A 17,515-nucleotide genomic window follows, 5' to 3' on the forward strand; every position below is an offset into this window, starting at 1 on the left:
TTCGATATATAGGAAATGGTTATACCAACTGAAGTCCAATGCGTGGTTCAAAAATAATAACACATTGTAACCAAGCATTGAAAAGCATAGACACTATCGCTGTTCATCTGACATTTAGTTTGCAAGATGATTAATGAATTACATTCTGAAGTCCAATGCGTGGTTCAAAAATAATAACACATTGTAACCAAGCATTGAAAAGCATAGACACTATCGCTGTTCATCGGACATTTAGTTTGCAAGATGATTGATGAATTACATTCTGTTTTATCGCGTGGTTACAATAAAAGAGAAAATAATATGTAATTCACTCTGTTAACATGTGACCTAACTACTATACATCACATTTTTTTCTTATGTTTCAGATAACATAATATCCAACTATATATCAAATATTCATCCACAAATATTTCCGTGAAGATTTGAAAATTAATTACAGCCGGGATTACAGCTCGGTTCATGGGGAAATAGCAGCGCACACTCATAAGATGAAAATTGTCGGGAAAGAATGTTGTATATCCTCGAGTTCATAATTTATATAGGATCATTTTTTATCATCTTCTCTAAAAGTTCATTTATTTCTAAGTCTAAATTATAGTGATGATATTTTGTGAAAATTGAAGAAAATAAATGTGTATTTGAATTGAATGAAAAATTGGACAGGATGAGAGGTTGTATGAACTCTGTCAATCATAACATGCAAAGTTCCAACGCATTGTCTTGGCAATAGCATCATCCAGTTTTCATACCCGAGTCATTCCAGAATTCAAGCTACAAGCGTATAAAATGTTTACATTTTTAAAGTAAAAAAATGCAAATTGGAGAAACAAAATCTCCTTGATCATGATGACGCGCGCTGTTTAATGGTCGCTGCCATACTTATCTGCACTTATCTTCTTCTCAAGGAATATGAAATAAGAAACAATCTAGAAAAGAATAAAGGCTGTAATATATCTTCTTTTTTTACCAAAAAGTGATAATTGATTCATACCGTAACAAGATTCCAGTAGTGAGCAGTACCAGCGACAGCTTGAGTTGCAGTAGAGCATGCTGGGCCAAGAATCATTAACTTCTGAGGTTTTCTGAAGATCTGATCAAAGAGGATCTTAGTTCCTAGACCAGCATCGCACTGTCAAAGGAAATACACATTCAGAGTTCATCATTCTTGTCCACTAAAATCATATCAGTTAGCTTACTGTTCAGTAATATTAAAATGAGCATATACTGCTTCATTATGGCTCTTCATCCCTTATGGGAGTGGGTAATACATAAGATAAGTTGCATTATACATGTTATATGGATACTAATATTAGATCTTAAAAGAGACGAGTAAACATCAGAAATTTCATTTAAACATTGTGAAAGAAATTAATAAGAGAACAATGGTAGGCGTAGCTCAAATCAAAGTTCCCCAGAGCCATCCTCCCTTTTGAAAACTTTGGTAAGGCCGAAAAAATGTCTCCGTCGGTAATCGAACCCGGGGCCCAGCTTAGAACGCCAAGGCGCGCTGGACCACATAATAGTTTAGTAATAGTGAATAATTTACACCAAGAAGTTGACATAAGGTATATCATTAAGAACTATATTTTAGAAGGTACTACCGATCAATGATATCATAATCAGGTAGGAACCTGCCTTTAGAAAAACTTTTCAACATCAATCGACCGTGAGATAATGGGTTTTTTTTATATATTTTTTCATAGACAAATGCGTTTTTCTCAAAGGTAATAAAAATCAGTCTTGTACCTATTGCATCCGATGTCTTTATTCGATAGATAATCAGGTTTATTCTCATCTTCAATTTTAACATTTTGCTCTTTTTTTTTACCTATTATTGGATTTTTAATGTAATCGATTGGGCTTTGCCGGTAACAGAATAATGATGATGAGTGATTACTGACGGGTGAATTTTGACTTAAAACGTATTAAATATAGGACAATTACAAAGATTTGCTGCATTCGATGGGTTCAATCTATCGTAATTTGACGTTATTAATTCAACTTACCAGGGCTGGTTAATGAATTAATTCATTTGGAAAGCAACTACCGTGACCACTGCATGTCATCTCACACCCCCTCACTATTGTAATCTATACAGTGTGTCCCACCATAATTCATTGTATTTTTTCATCAAGAGATGTACATAGATGAAAAGATATGCTTCCCCTCTTTCATTTTAACCCCATTTCAATTTTCATAATGCACGCATGACTGAGTAAGAACAATGGAAGGTGATGCTACCAATTTTTTTTTTAATCTTTCACATTTCTGACAATATTTTCTTTTTGCACAATGCCCATTTGTGAGTGCCTTTGTGACCAATGTGCAACATGTGCAATGAAGTAAGTAAAATGGCATAATCAGAGAGCTTTCATGCTAAGTCTTCCAACAGAAATCAGTAAAAAGTATGTTTAGGGGAACGCTTAGAAATCCGGTACAACAACACAGGTCGTACTATTTTACATGATGCATTCTGTTTTTCTCGATAAGTTTCCCGAAGTTCCGGAAAATTAAGCGTGTGGATAATCAGACAAGAATATGTCATCTTTCTTTTTTCAAAAGATATTGTACCGTGTTAAGATGGAATTTATGGAAACCAAAATTATCCTCGATATTTCATTAATCAGACTCTTACGGCTCGTTTGGTGTACTTACGTGGCATTTTCCACTTTGCCTTCAGTGTTTAAAAGTGCAGCCTTTCTCCCCAAAAACTTTCCTATTTGTTAATGACCCTCCAATAAAAAAGACGCCCCACAACCCCGCCCACAACCCCGTGGAGCGCATCATTGCATGCATGGGTCTTTAACCCATTTCTTCTGCTTATGCTTTCCTTTCCTCAATGATATATAAAATACTCCCCACCAACAATTATTTTTCACATGAAAAGTCAACCTTGTCAACCATGAAGATTGGGTTATATTTCCACTTGTCTTCACAATTTATAGTTCTATCCGCTTGTCTCAATACGAAAGTAGAAATTCTCCTCGATAACGATAAAAAAACAAATCTGATCGAAACATGAGCAATGACAGCCGAAGCTAGCTGGGAAATTAAACGTTCTTTCATCAGATTTTTTTGCTCCTTCAAGTTAATATGAAATTGCATTTGAAATCCACCATCTCCATCTAATTCGAATTTTCTGTCTTATTCTTTCAATTTATTTATCGCATTAGTAATCACGAATGGGTTTTAGTGCACCATTGTCATGCTCGGCAATGGGTTAAAAAAGTGAGTTTTCCAAGGTATTAATTACGATATGATTAAGACATTTTTCATTTCTGTCTAAATCCATAGGGAACATGATTCCATACCGTCATTAAGACATACAATGATGCAGGTCTATATCATCTCTATAATGGCGTGAATATATCAATACGTCATAGGAAATAAATGATACGTTTTCAACCTCCGCCCCGGCAATTACATGATATGTGTAACAATGGAATGTCACTGATTTCCACATCTGAAATAATAGGTTAAGATAATTGAAGACTATAATGAGGTCGTTGGCGGCTTAATAGATTCATCTGCTTTCATTATCACTGTCAATTAAAATAATTGGATATCCAAAAATGTGACAAATTTAAGAAAAAACGGGGGAAAATCTCATTACAATTTTATCGTGGAATTTTCGATGAAGTTGTTGACAATAGTTATAAGTTTTAACTGGTAATCATTTCTTAATACATTCAGTGTAGGCAATACGTATATTACAAGTGATAATTTTATAGAAACCGTGAATATTTATGAGAACATGGTCAGTTACGTTACCTAATAAAATCAGTTACTTAATTAGCAGGAAATAATAATCTCTCAACGTCACACCCCTAAATCATTCTTAATTGCATAATTTATTGATCATAACTGCAATGGAGGGGATCTTTTATACAAAAAAATATTCTACTTGACCCATCTGTCAAAGGGAAAATGAATGATAAAAAAAATGCCTCCATGAATTAAATCTGAGAAAAACACGAGTGAGGCGATTGTCCTCGAGTTGCAAATTGCTGTCTTTAAGAAGTTTCTACGCCAATCAGGAACTTTCTCAACCTACTATTTCAACCCTCTTCTTGTCAACCTCGACTTATTGTTTTCGGAAGTATATAGAAGGGTATTCCATTGAACATATATGTATATAGTTTTGTTTTTTTTAAGTTAAGTTTCATGTTTTATCATTCACTATCCCCCTTTTAAGTGGAAACTAAAACAGAAGTCAAGTTTCTTAAAGAAAATGAGCCGACTCGTTCATGAAAATTAGATCAAAACAAAAAAAATCAGGGAAAATTGTATATTATGTAGTGTATGCATGCAAAAGCCCTGAAAACTATAGAGATACATACATTATATATCGCCTATCATATTTAATCATTACTGTTATTTTGGCAGACGAAAGGAGTCATTTGACATTTTGTAGGTTTTGTTTATATTGATGTTCACTTATGCATGACTTAAGAAGGTAAATTAGTTTTTACACAAAAGTGAAGTAATAAAAGTGAAGTAATAGGTGTATAGGTGTATAGGTATATTCCTGCCGAATTGCACTGCTGAAACGTTAAGAAGTTATGGTATTTGTGAAAGAGTGAAGATCCTTTTTTTTTTGTTCAGAAGATTGGTTCTCCATCTTATTAAACTTTGTGTCTGAATGCATTGCTCATAATTTGTTGGGTTTCTTCAGATATCTCTTCTCAATTATCGTTACTACACAATATATGAAGGAAGAATAAGTAATCTTGTCCGTATTAACGCTTAAAGTGTGTTTTAGATAAGCCTCTACTAATATGTATGGTGACGATTCAGCCCCTGATTTGATTATACAGATGCAGTGGTTGGTATGTAGTGTAATGTCTTCCAATCTACATGGTTAGATTGTACTAGAATGTATGAATATTGCCAAGTCAGTAGTAAATGTTTCCACCATTTGTTCCACCCGATTGTGTATTAAACGTGAAATAGCTCTCAAATTATGGGAAAATACCTTCTAAATCTCAAGTGTTATTTCCAGGTGCTTCAGTGCCTTGGTTGAATAGAATTTTAAAAGTGAAGTTCACTCTGGTTGATCAATGATTTTGAAATACAGTGCGTATCAAAAAAAAACGGGACAGTTTTGAAAAGTCTATACAAAATCTGTTTCAAATTATGATATCTATATTTAGATGTTAATAGATGCTCTGAAATCTTATCTTTGAAAGGCAAATTAAAAAAATATTCATTCAAATAAACAAAAGATTTGAAAATAAATTTTGACCGCTTAATTTGAAAATTATGGCAAAGATAATGAAAAGGTTAAGAGGAAGTCTGCTGATTAGAAGTTTGGCGCAAGCCTCCTTTTTAACCCCAGACAAAAACATTCCGTGTTCGCTCAAGCTTGATCAAAACTAAATTTTTTTAATGGCATTTAAAAGATAAGACTTCAGAGCACGTACTAACACCAAAATATAGAGATCATGATTTGAAACAGATTTTGTATAGACTTTTCTAATCTGTCCATTTTTTTGATACGCACTGTAGAGGAGGGCGCAGGGAGCAAATTTGAAAATAGAGGGGCGCAAATGACATTTTTCGTGGATTTAGGTATATTAATGTATAATGTTAAATGTGTGACTCTCAAAATATAGAGGAGTGTGCGTTCTTTGTGTTCCGGTTTGATTCGCTACTGCTAACGTCAAGCTGGTATGAATAATCCAACAGGGAATAACGGAGTTACACGAAACAATGTGAATATGAAATTCCTTGGAACTTTGTGCTCCATTTGGTGGCCATGCTTTATCAAGTGGATTTGCAGCGAGTACAGGGGTTTCCCCGACTACTCCGATCTCCTGCATTATATCAAGGAGGTTTCTTCTTGGTTATATATTTTGACAGTGATTTAGTACTGTGGAAGCCAATGGTTCGTGGAGAATGCAGGTACAATACTACAATAACAAAACTCAATTCAACTCAACCAAAGGCGACAAAAGGACAAAGGGAAGCATAGGACAAAAGGGGGTAAAATCACATCCTCATCAAACTGAAAACTGAAGATAAAACGATTTAAGACCAAGTCTAGTTTCGTTTAGGCCTTCTTAAATGGGTTATAGCTGACCAGTAGCAAGATTGTGACAAAATTGAATTTATTGAAACCTTTTTCTCATAGTAAATGAGTAATACACAAACAAAAGCTGCAATATACTTTTTAATAAATACTGGTACTATCATACTATACAATCAGAAAAGATATTACCTTTGTTCGTATACTAAACTAATATTGTTAAAATGATAGGAATTTCTAATATATAAAATATAAAACAGTCATTATAGAGATTGTACTCTGAACAGTGATCATGTAAGACACAAGGGTGTTATTTCTCGGAGTGGGTATATAGTATTATGACGTTATACAACGTCTCAACGATGAAATTATTTGGAGGAATAGTGGCCTAACAAAATGGCTCCATGCCTTCACACTTTTCATTGAAAAGCAATTTTTTAAATTCATATTTACAAACTGTAAAATGATTAGAGAAAGATCGGTGTTTTCCGATCCAAACATATCGACTATACAATATTTTGTTTCTAACCTTTAAGTGAAAATTATAAGACAAGTGATATTGGTAATAACAAATGAGGCATGCGAAATATGTTTTCGAAAGAACTGGAAAGAGATAAGGCAGGGCTAAAATTTCACCTAAAAAAACCCCATTACTCAAAATCCCCATTGAATCATGGCGAAAGTATTTGTTTTCAAAAGGCTAGTTTTTATTTTGATGATATCACATAATGCAAATACAGAAAATCTATTATTCAGAGTTATTCGACAAGGATGTAAAGGTGTACGATTGTCTGAAGTTCATGCAAACACGTATAATAATAACATACACTATTATTGTGTGAATAAAAAGGTAATCAAGCGTGTCTTTGGTTGTAAACTAAAGCCATTATGGATCAGTTCGTATCAAAGATTGTCAATGTATTGTCAGTTACAATATACCCTACGAGCATAAATTACGATGTCAAAAAAAAAACTATGAATAATGAAAGAAATATTGGAAAGAGGAAGTTATTTTATGAAATTGAATTCCTCTTGTTAACTGATTTATTAACAACTCTGAATAGTTTCCACCTTGGTAAACGGGAAAACAACAATTATTTTTTTACTACAATAATTCATTTGATTAATCGGCCTACTAAATTTTACAATTTTCTGAATTTCACTTTCAGTTGTAAACCCAGCATTTCCCTTCCTCATAGTTCTTCGTAACTTCGTACTTTACAATAGAAAAACTGTGTTTTATTCTCTAACGAGGAAGAGTGTTGTGAAAAAATAATTGAAACTATATAGACACAGAGTACGGAATACACCGAATAAGAATTCCCTGAATTACAGAAGGCAATGATTTCTAAATAATTTGATGGACTAAAATCAAATTGTTGGTCAAATTTCTTAGATTTCAATAATATTAAATAGTTGGGGAAAGGATCTCGACATGTATTTCATCCCTTGTACCAGGGAACATCAGTGGCGTAGCAACGGGGGGGGGGGGGGCCTGGGGGGCACGTGCCCCCCCCCCCTGAGATTTGGTGTGCCCCCCCCAGGTGCCCCCCTGACAAAAATTGGCAGAGCAAAAAAAAAATAAGAAAAGAAAAGACAAGAAAAGAAAAAAGGAAAAGAAGAAGAAAGACAGAAGAAAAAAGAAGAAGAGGAAAATATGAGGAGGAAGACGAGTGAATGAAATAATGTGAAGGGAAGACTTGCAAAAAAAACAAATCTTTCATGTTACTATATAAAACTTTTTCTTGCGCTTCGCGCCAGAATTGCCTGTTCGATGAGATTCATATCTTGCTCAATAGGCTGATATGGAGCAAGTTTTGAAGTCAATATACAAAATATATTTTAGCTCGGACATCGAGCTTTCATCAATTTTTTTTCATTAACAAATTTAAGTGCTCTAGCTGTAAAATGTCCCTTTTATAGTCTACTTATCAGCATTTTTAAGCTCACGCTGCGTGGTCAAATTGTTTGATTTGCCAAGTTCCTATTGTCTACGTGTATTCCATAATGTTCCATTAAACAAATGTATTCAGACTGCCCTGATTCTAGGTCTAAATCGAAAAGATGCGCGATAGCCTGCATGTTCTTTATATCAAATGTACTTAAATTATCCAGTTTCACATCAGAATATCAATAATTGTCTGCTCACGCTTCACGATCGCATTATTAATGATACCCAATTAACTATATCCTATTTATGATTTACAAAATATGAATAGAGTGTCCCGCTTTTAGGTCTAAAATCTCAATTTTCTTCCTCTCGCGCTTCGCGCTCGCATCAATTGTTTAGTTACATACCTATCCCATTTATTAATACAAAAAGTGCTTAGAAATACCATTTTTTAGGTCGGAATTTCAAAAAAATTTGCTCGCGCTTCGCGCTCGCATTATTGAAATATATACCGTCTTCGTGGGTAACTGTAGGCAGTCCTTAACACGTCCCTTTTCGATAATGCCAGAACAGTTAATAAAAATATCTGCTCGCGCTTGGCATTCGCAGTAACCATCTAGTTACATACGAATCTTGTTCAGGATCACACATAACATTGCCCAGAATATTAAATTTTCAGGACAAAATACATGAAAGTAAAAAAAAAAAAATCGCTCGCGCTTCGCGCTCGCACTTTTTTTAAGGCTTATGAGATTATTTCATGTTTATGTTGTTTTATAAGAATAAAACTAAGAAGTGACTGATCGGGGGAAATATAGGTGAAGATAATTTCTGGCCCCGTCCCCTATTGGCGAAAGTCGGATCCGCCCTTGTGACACATACACACACAACGGAAAAATGGTGCCCCCCTGAAAAAGCAAGGACCCCCCAGTGCCCCCCCCCCCCAGGAAAAAAATCCTAGCTACGCCACTGGGGAACATAGTAACATACAGTAGCATGCAGGTACGTAAGAACGAAAATCCACTATATTATCTTTTATCTAGGCCTATATAGCCACGCATGGTTGCCACGCAGTCGAGTTAAGCTTACAGTGGCAATCCCTGCAACATTACATTAATCGATATGTCATACAAACTATAACTTTATTTATTGTTTTGCTTATCGAATATTTGTTACATACTCCGTTCTATTGTATTTCATTTATTAATCATCTTTTTATGTAAAAGTTGCAGAAATCAATAAATGTAATGAAATATGTATTCTTGTTAACTATCCATGATTATAAGGTATTGGCCAATAGAAGAACACTCGTGGTAATAGTATCTCAATAAACGAAAGTGAAACGAAATAGATTGAACATATTTGACATTCTTTCAAACTCAAATCAGGTCGTTCTGATATAATTATGAATGATCAAGGACAAGAAAGTATAGAATTAATGTTGGAATACCTATAAAATAGTTTATTTGTTTGTTTCTATTACAAATAAATTGGGATGATAGTTATAGAATAAAATGGGCAGAGCCGATACAGTTTGCTTTTCGCACATTCAAAAGACTGAGAGAGAGAGGGGGGGGGGGAGTACTTTAAACGTTTATTCAGGTCGAGAAGATACTAATACATGGCCGATGACAAGAAGATATAAGAATCTTGAAAATGAAATAGATTCAGCTGCATTTGTTCTCTTATGAAGATTATAGGGGAAGGATTTAGGTGAGAATATGATGAATAAGCCACTTACCGCATAAATTATGAATATTTATAACCCTCTATACACATGCACTCCAGAAGGCAAATGAATTATACATAGCGTACTATTAAAGTGTTATGGGTCGCCCTTGACATTAGTTTTATTAGTCATAATAGTAGCTGCTAGACAAGGTAAATAGTTATTTAACTGTTTATTTTAATTCCTTGTGTGACAGCTGCTTTCAAACAGTATGATATTAAAACGTACAAAAGCGCATGAGACATATATCATTTATTAATCCAGATTGCTAATTTAAGTTAAGACTACGATAATATGGGCAGCCAAAAGGGCCAACATTAACAATCTCAAAAAATAAATACCTCTCAGAAGTAAATGTAGTATCTCAGAAATACATGTACATGTAGTCTTTGAGAAACAAATGCAGGCTCTCAGAAAAAATTGTCGTTTCTTAGAAATAACAAAATTTAACTTCCTCAGAAATAAAAGTAGTATCTCAGAAAAATAACATTCAGAAATGAATACATTACTTCGACGAATAGTACATAAGTCAGAAATAAAAGTATTTAACCATAAATGGATATAATTTCGTATAATAAAAGACAACTCAGAAATAAATGTTGTCAATCATTGATAAAAGACTTGAAATAGCATTATATTCTACAAATGAATGTCATCGTTCAGAAATATATAATCTCGCAAATAAAACAATTTCAAAAATAAGAAAACTCTACAACTAACGATAACTACAGAAATAAAAGCAACCACAGAAATAAAGACAACCACAGAATCATAAGTTTACGCGGGATTAAAACAATTCTTGGAAAAAACACAATCACAGATTTGCATGCTTTTGCAGGAATATATGTTATCAGAAAAATTATTTATTCCTGAGAGCTTCTTTATAATTTGAGATTGTTGATTTTAGCCCTTTTGGCTGCAGCCAAAGGGGGTTTGTGTGGACTGACCTCTGGAAAATGAAATATTGGTGGGTGAGGGCGCGTGTGTGTGTGCACGCGTATATATCAATGTATGTAATAATTGTTTGATTGTTTTCATGAATGGAAAACATCAGCGTATAACTTGGTATTCATAATGTATGTTTTATTGTAAATGTTTGAAGGGAAAAAAATAAACATTTAAAAACAAAAAGAAAGTATGTATGAGAGGAAGAGTGTGGGTGTGTGAATTTCTAAAATGGGTGTGCGTGAGGGTTGGTGTGTGTGTTCGGGTGGGAGTTCGGTAGTGCAGGAGTTGAAGGGTGCATGTGTGTGTGCGTGTGTCCGTATCGAGAATATAAATCTGATGTAAGTGTACACCGCTGGTTTGTACAAGCATGGTTGGATGGTTGGATTCATCTCAAATGTCTTATGGTAGATTTAATTTTTGTGGTACTATCAGCAAAATCACGGAAGATGTACCCACTTTATCAATGATTTTATTCAAGAAACTGAAGAAAAGAACGCAGTATTTTCAACACTTCTCTATACCTACTGCAAATATTAAAATTCAGAGTATTGGCATTAGTGTGCCTGGATTAACGATATCTACTTAATTTGTATCTGGGTTTCTAAAGAAACTCATCAAACTTTATAAGGGCACTGCACAAATTCCACTCACATGACTCTGTCAAAATGAACAATAGTTTTGCACAGGCTGGCTTCAATAATCTCAACTAATCAAACTATTTAATACGATGGCTGGACTTCCTTTCATATTAATCAGATGAATGATAATGAATGCAAACAGCATTAAAAAAATTAGGACTGACTTCTGGAAAATGAAATATTGGAGTTACAAAGCTAACTTTGCTCGATTGGATCTATTGAGAAAATGATCCAGTTTGAAAATAAAATCGATCAAACTGTGGGGAGAAAATGCAGTGAGGGATGTGCCGCCAGCAAGCTGCTCTCCCATAATTTAGCGAATAGTCAATATCCATCATCCAAGTCTGTAGATATTATCTCAATTACGCATTAAAAACAAATTATGACACACCATTTCATACACCCCCCCCCTCTAAAAAACACATGCATTCATCACGATCTAAAGAAATAGCAACAAATTTTAACCATGAAACACGGTATAAACATTATTGGAAGTACATCGGAAGTGAATTTTGCAGGAATTTTATTCCATGAAGTCTTAATTCTCCGCGATGACAACCATGCAAAAGCCAAGGTAATAATGAAAATTATAGCCTTGAGTACTCTGCAGTACGTTTTGATTCGATTTAGTAATAAACTCGACCTCATGCATCCCCTCAATTTATTGAGACTGTACTGGACTCTTTTAATTTGTTTGGGACTTATATACAAAGTAACATCATCAATGGAATGAGTTTTCGAAATAGTAAAACATCGAATTAGTTATGAGGTTAAGATATTGCCTCGGTAACTCAAAAGCATGAAAGACACACATGCACCGAACATTGTTAACTTTTTAATGACCAAATCCAGAGCAAGTGCATTGATTATACATGTATACGTATTATACAAAAATAAATCAACACAAACAAAAAATCAACAATAAAAACATAACAAAAAGAGTGGCTTATGAAAAGAATATTCTGAGGCTTGATTAGTATGTTTTATGTGGCTATAGACTCACCTGTGTATCATTCCAAACCATCCTAAGATCATAATCAGCTAGAAGATCAGGTCGATTGTTGATATGCTCTAAAGCCATCTCTACCACAGGTAGTATACCACTACCATCCCAATTTCCTCCGAGGGTGAAAAAGCCACCCAAATATATTGGAATTTTGTCATCTTTCCTGATTCCATCTGACGGCTGTAGAGTCTGTGATTGGTTTGTATCAGTCTGAAAGGTAGTGATAGGGGTCGACGACATCGATTCGAAGTCATTGATGACGGTGGACTGTGGTGGAGACATCGTCGTGTCCAAATAGGAAGTAGACATTGGGTTTGATGTTGCGGCTAACGACGAAACCAACATCGTAATTGACAGCCAGAATTCAAACCGCAGCAAACTGAAAAGTTTTGTTATCGCCATGACCATCACTGTTCAGTCCGACTGTCCGCTATGTGACCGACCAACTAATAACAGCATCCCGTCATCTTAACGCACTTGATATCTTCTTATGATGGTTCGTGGAGTGCTCGAAAACTGCAAGACAAGAAATGTTGCGCACGCGCTTGAAGATGTACTTGAGTCGCTATTCTCTGTTCCCGACTGCAAAGCTGACTTTAATCAATTATCCCAATTAGACGCGATAAGATTATATCCACTTCCGCGTCAAATTTATTCAACATCAATCACTTCTCTTGTGGTTCGAATTTAGCTTCGATGCTGCTACCAGTTCGTAGATCCATACTAACATGCAGACTCAGAGCAGAACAATGCTTATTATGAACGGATTCCCAGTGATCATTAGCTTCCACCACAAACCAGCTGTACGCTTGAATACCACTTACAAATAAATCGAAACATAGACACAAAAGAATTTGCTCTAAAAACTGATTGTTAGAAGTAAGGCATGTTGTGAATAAGCATTGTATTGTTATGTCTTACTGAAAACTGTTGTGATGAATATTTTCCCTCATATTTACACTGGCGTAAGGGGCGTAAATCCGGTCCGAGCAGTGGGGCCTGGGGATGATAGCAACATATTGATCTGAAAATTCAAAATTTTGGGGACACCCCTACACAAAGGGGTAAACGGGATATTTGACCATGTAAATAATTCTACCATCTTTCAATTAAAGGCTTATATAACGATTTTCTCCGATGGTTATAAAGTAATGATTTACAATGAATACAATATGCGAGCGAAGCGAGCGAGCAAATTTTCATTAGTTGGCAGACAAAATTACGCCCCAAAAACCTCTTTCAAGGGTGGTGTAATTATCAAATCACGGGAAATGTATAAGTATAATGTAAATGTATACGTTGTATACCATGGGTGTCGATTTGTGTTGTGAATCTATTGTTCAAGGGGGATGATCTATTGTTTCATCCCCAACACTTGAATAGTATGACGTCACGAATCGACACCAGCGTTATATACTACCATCTTAAAACGTAGTGGGCCATTAGGGCGAAATTGATAAGAAGCTGTTGAATTAATATGCTAATCTCCAAAAATAAAGTATAATTTATGTAGAGCATGAAATATAAAAGAGGTAATCCAGTCTGAAGATTTTATAGAATGAATGATTTTAACAAATAGGTCCTAAAGTAAATTCAAACAAAGAAAACACTCAAAATTTCATCAAAATTGGACAAGGAATAACATAGTTATGACATTATCGGTGAAACAATAGTATTCTTAGCATGTATCAATTAATATGCAATGGGGAAGCTGATGATGTCATTATCATGATAATCCCACTTATTTTCTTTTACTTTATTATATGAAACAAATCATGAGTTTACTATATGACACGGTTTGAAGTGAGAAGCGGAATTGATAGGCATGATTATCTGGACCAGGAAAGTGCCCGGTTGTAGGACGTCCCCGCGGTTGATGGGTAACATGTAAGAAAATTTCCCCAGAAGTATAGATCATTATAAACTCACACACACAAACACGGTCACGTACAAACTCTCACTTTTCCACTCCCCTCGATATACGGTATGATTACCAAGTCATTACCCATGCGGCTATAGACCAGTTCGTAGTTACTGATGGACAATTTTCGGTCAAATGACTTTTCATTTCTTTCATTATGATAGGCAGATTTCAAAGCAAAATATTACGTAAGCTTGCCTTACATAGCAGGACGAAGAAATTGAATAGACCGGGTGACTAGAATAGCACACCAATGAACGCTTTATGAAGGTATTTGTTGCATTCCTACTTTGAATGCATATCATAGCATGTTGCACAATGTACTTGGCAAACTGTGAAAACCAGTCAGTCGTGAACGCGTTGTTGTTTTTTGTGGATGTAAATGAAAACCACAATTCAAAATAATATATGAATAATCAAAGTTGGTGCTTATCTCATTAAACTTTAAACCACCATGTCACTTTAGTACAAATGACCTTCCTCTGATCATGCGTAGAATCTTTTGATCATGCGCAGAAAGGAACTACGAACTGGCTTATTATTCATACGTATAATTTGAAATTTATTTTACAATAAAAGAGAACAAGTAATCCTCCACAGGACATAAACAAAAACCCCAAACCCATATTTAGTAAGTTCCATTGTTCGAATGTAAGTTTTCCCCCATACATACCACTTTCATCGACTTCCATAAAAGGGTAAAGCTATGAGGCGCCGAATGTACCAATATTATATAGAACAATTATTTGTTATATAATCATTATTTATTAAATAATAACTATTATTTATATATAATTTACATTTTATTTGTAAATAACTACTATTATATAAAATATCATTTCTAATTATTTATATATAATTCCAAGTAATACTTCATTATTTGTAAATAATAATAGTTCGACATTCCATTATTTATAAATAATGATTATTTGTTTTTCATTATTTATAAATAATGATTATTTGTTTTTCATTATTTATAAATAATGATTATTTGTTTTTCATTATTTACAAATAATGATTATTTGTTTTTCATTATTTATAAATAATGATTATTTGTTTTTCATTATTTATAAATAATGATTATTTGTTTTTCATTATTTACAAATAATGATTATTTGTTTTTCATTATTTATAAATAATGATTATTTGTTTTTCATTATTTATAAATAATGATAATTGGTTTTTCATTATTTATAAATAATGATTATTTGTTTTTCATTATTTACAAATAATGATTATTTGTTTTTCATTATTTATAAATAATGATTATTTGTTTTTCATTATTTATAAATAATTTGTTGAGTTTTCCATTATTTATAAATAATGATTATTTGTTAAATAATGAAAACGTCTACTTCATTATTTATAAATAATTTTTTCGAGTGCACCATTATTCTCATTATTTATAAATAATCATTATTTAATGTTCGAGTTTTCCATTATTTATAAATAAAGATTATTTGTTAAATAATGAAATATCTACTTCATTATTTATAAATAATAATTTTGTTTCAATATCCCATTAATCATTATTTATAAACAATTTTTACAGTTTGCCATTATATACAAATAATCATTATTTATATACAAATAACCATTATTTATTAAATAATGCCATTATTTATTAAATAATGCCATTATTTATTAAATAATGCCATTATTTATTAAATAATGGAAAACTCGCTATAACATGCAAATGTGGGACCGCCCATGATATGAATATTCATGATGCGATTTCCTTTTTCGTGATTTTTCTTCACAAATTTTTGTCCATTTCCTCTTCATAATGACATTTCTTGAAGCAATTTTCTAGGGATATGGTCTGATTGTAATATTCTTCATTTTCTATATAACTTCGTCTTCGTAGAAATATCAAAAAGTGTAATTTTATACGATTTTTCCTACAGTTCACAATCCCCATAGGCGCGCGTGTACGGTAGGGACAACCGGTGAATCGACGGAGTGCTCTTCATCGAAATACTACGTTGGTTGGTCCCCGGAAGTGGCGGGCGGAATTTAGCCCGAATCCTCGATGGAAGTCGATCAAGTGCATATGAGCTGAGAGAGTGAAATATCAGTGTACTTGTACAGGCCCTTCTACTTTTTATAAATATTTCTTGTTGCTTTTTTTGTTAAGTTAATTTTTCCTGGTGTAGAGATAAGTTTCAGTTCTAATAATGCACTTCAAATACATTTTAGAGTGTCTGTTTGAGGCGTTTGGGGCGATTTCACCCTGGCCCCAAAATGCTCGCAACGACAATACGGGGGCATGATGACCCCTAAATTTTTAAAAACTTATTTTTCTATTGAAAATTATCACAAAATTCACCAAAAGTGTGCACGAAAGCCTTCGTATTTCACTTTTAAAACTCCAAAAAGTGCCCAAATGACAAGCTTGGTCGCTTCGCTGTGTCGCTTTCAACTTGAGAAAGTTTACGCGTCTGCTTCCCCCCCCCCCTCCTCCGAAAGAAATTATGTATACGGCCATGCTCTAAAGAGCCTGGCACATTGATTTATGTATACTTCATTTTCATTATTTTTATCTCATTATCATCATGGCCTTACGCATAATTTTTTCCGGGGGGGGGGGGGGGTGGGGGGAGCAGGACGCGCGTAAACTTTCTCATAAAAATCTTGAAAAAGCGAAGCGACCAAGCTTGTCATTTGAGCTTGGTCGCGTCGCTGTCTCGCTTTCAAGATTTTTTTGAGAAACTTTACGCGCGTCCTAGCTGCTCCCCCCCCCCACGGTAAAAATTCTGTGTAAGGCCATGATGATAATGTGATAAAAATAATGAAAATGAAAAGTACATATAAATCAATGTGCCATATGCTCTTTTGAGCATGGCCGTTCACAGAATTTATTTCGGGGGGTGGGGGCAGACGCGCGTAAACGTTCTCAAGTTGAAAGCGAGACAGCGAAGCGACCAAGCTTGTCATTTGGGCTTGGTCCCGTGGCTGTCTTGCTTTCAAGATTTTTTTGAGAAAGTTTACGCGCGTCATGCTCCGGCCCCGGCCCCCCTGGAAAAAATTCTGCGTAAGGCCATGTTGATAATGAGATAAAAATAATGAAAATGAAAGTATACATAAATCAATGTGCCAGGCTCTCATTATCAACATGGCCTTACGCAGAATTTTTTCCAGGGGGGCCGGGGCCGGAGCATGACGCGCGTAAACTTTCTCAAAAAAATCTTGAAAGCAAGACAGCCACGGGACCAAGCCCAAATGACAAGCTTGGTCGCTTCGCTGTCTCGCTTTCAACTTGAGAACGTTTACGCGCGTCTGCCCCCACCCCCCGAAATAAATTCTGTGAACGGCCATGCTCAAAAGAGCATATGGCACATTGATTTATATGTA

General features: G+C 34.4%; 1 protein-coding gene across 3 annotated transcripts in view; it reads right to left on the reverse strand.

The window, feature by feature from the left end:
- Nucleotides 1–17,515, reverse strand: part of LOC129265045 (uncharacterized) — a 64,515-nt gene that overhangs the window by 27,719 nt on the left and 19,281 nt on the right. For all 3 annotated transcript variants that reach the window (XM_064101832.1, XM_064101833.1, XM_064101831.1), the window contains exon 4: nucleotides 992–1,129. In XM_064101832.1, the coding sequence (XP_063957902.1) occupies nucleotides 992–1,129 (138 nt within the window). The remainder of the gene's footprint in view (nucleotides 1–991; nucleotides 1,130–17,515) is intronic.

The sequence above is a fragment of the Lytechinus pictus genome, chromosome 7 (genome assembly GCF_037042905.1).
Source record: "Lytechinus pictus isolate F3 Inbred chromosome 7, Lp3.0, whole genome shotgun sequence".
NCBI classification, from domain to species: domain Eukaryota; kingdom Metazoa; phylum Echinodermata; class Echinoidea; order Temnopleuroida; family Toxopneustidae; genus Lytechinus; species Lytechinus pictus.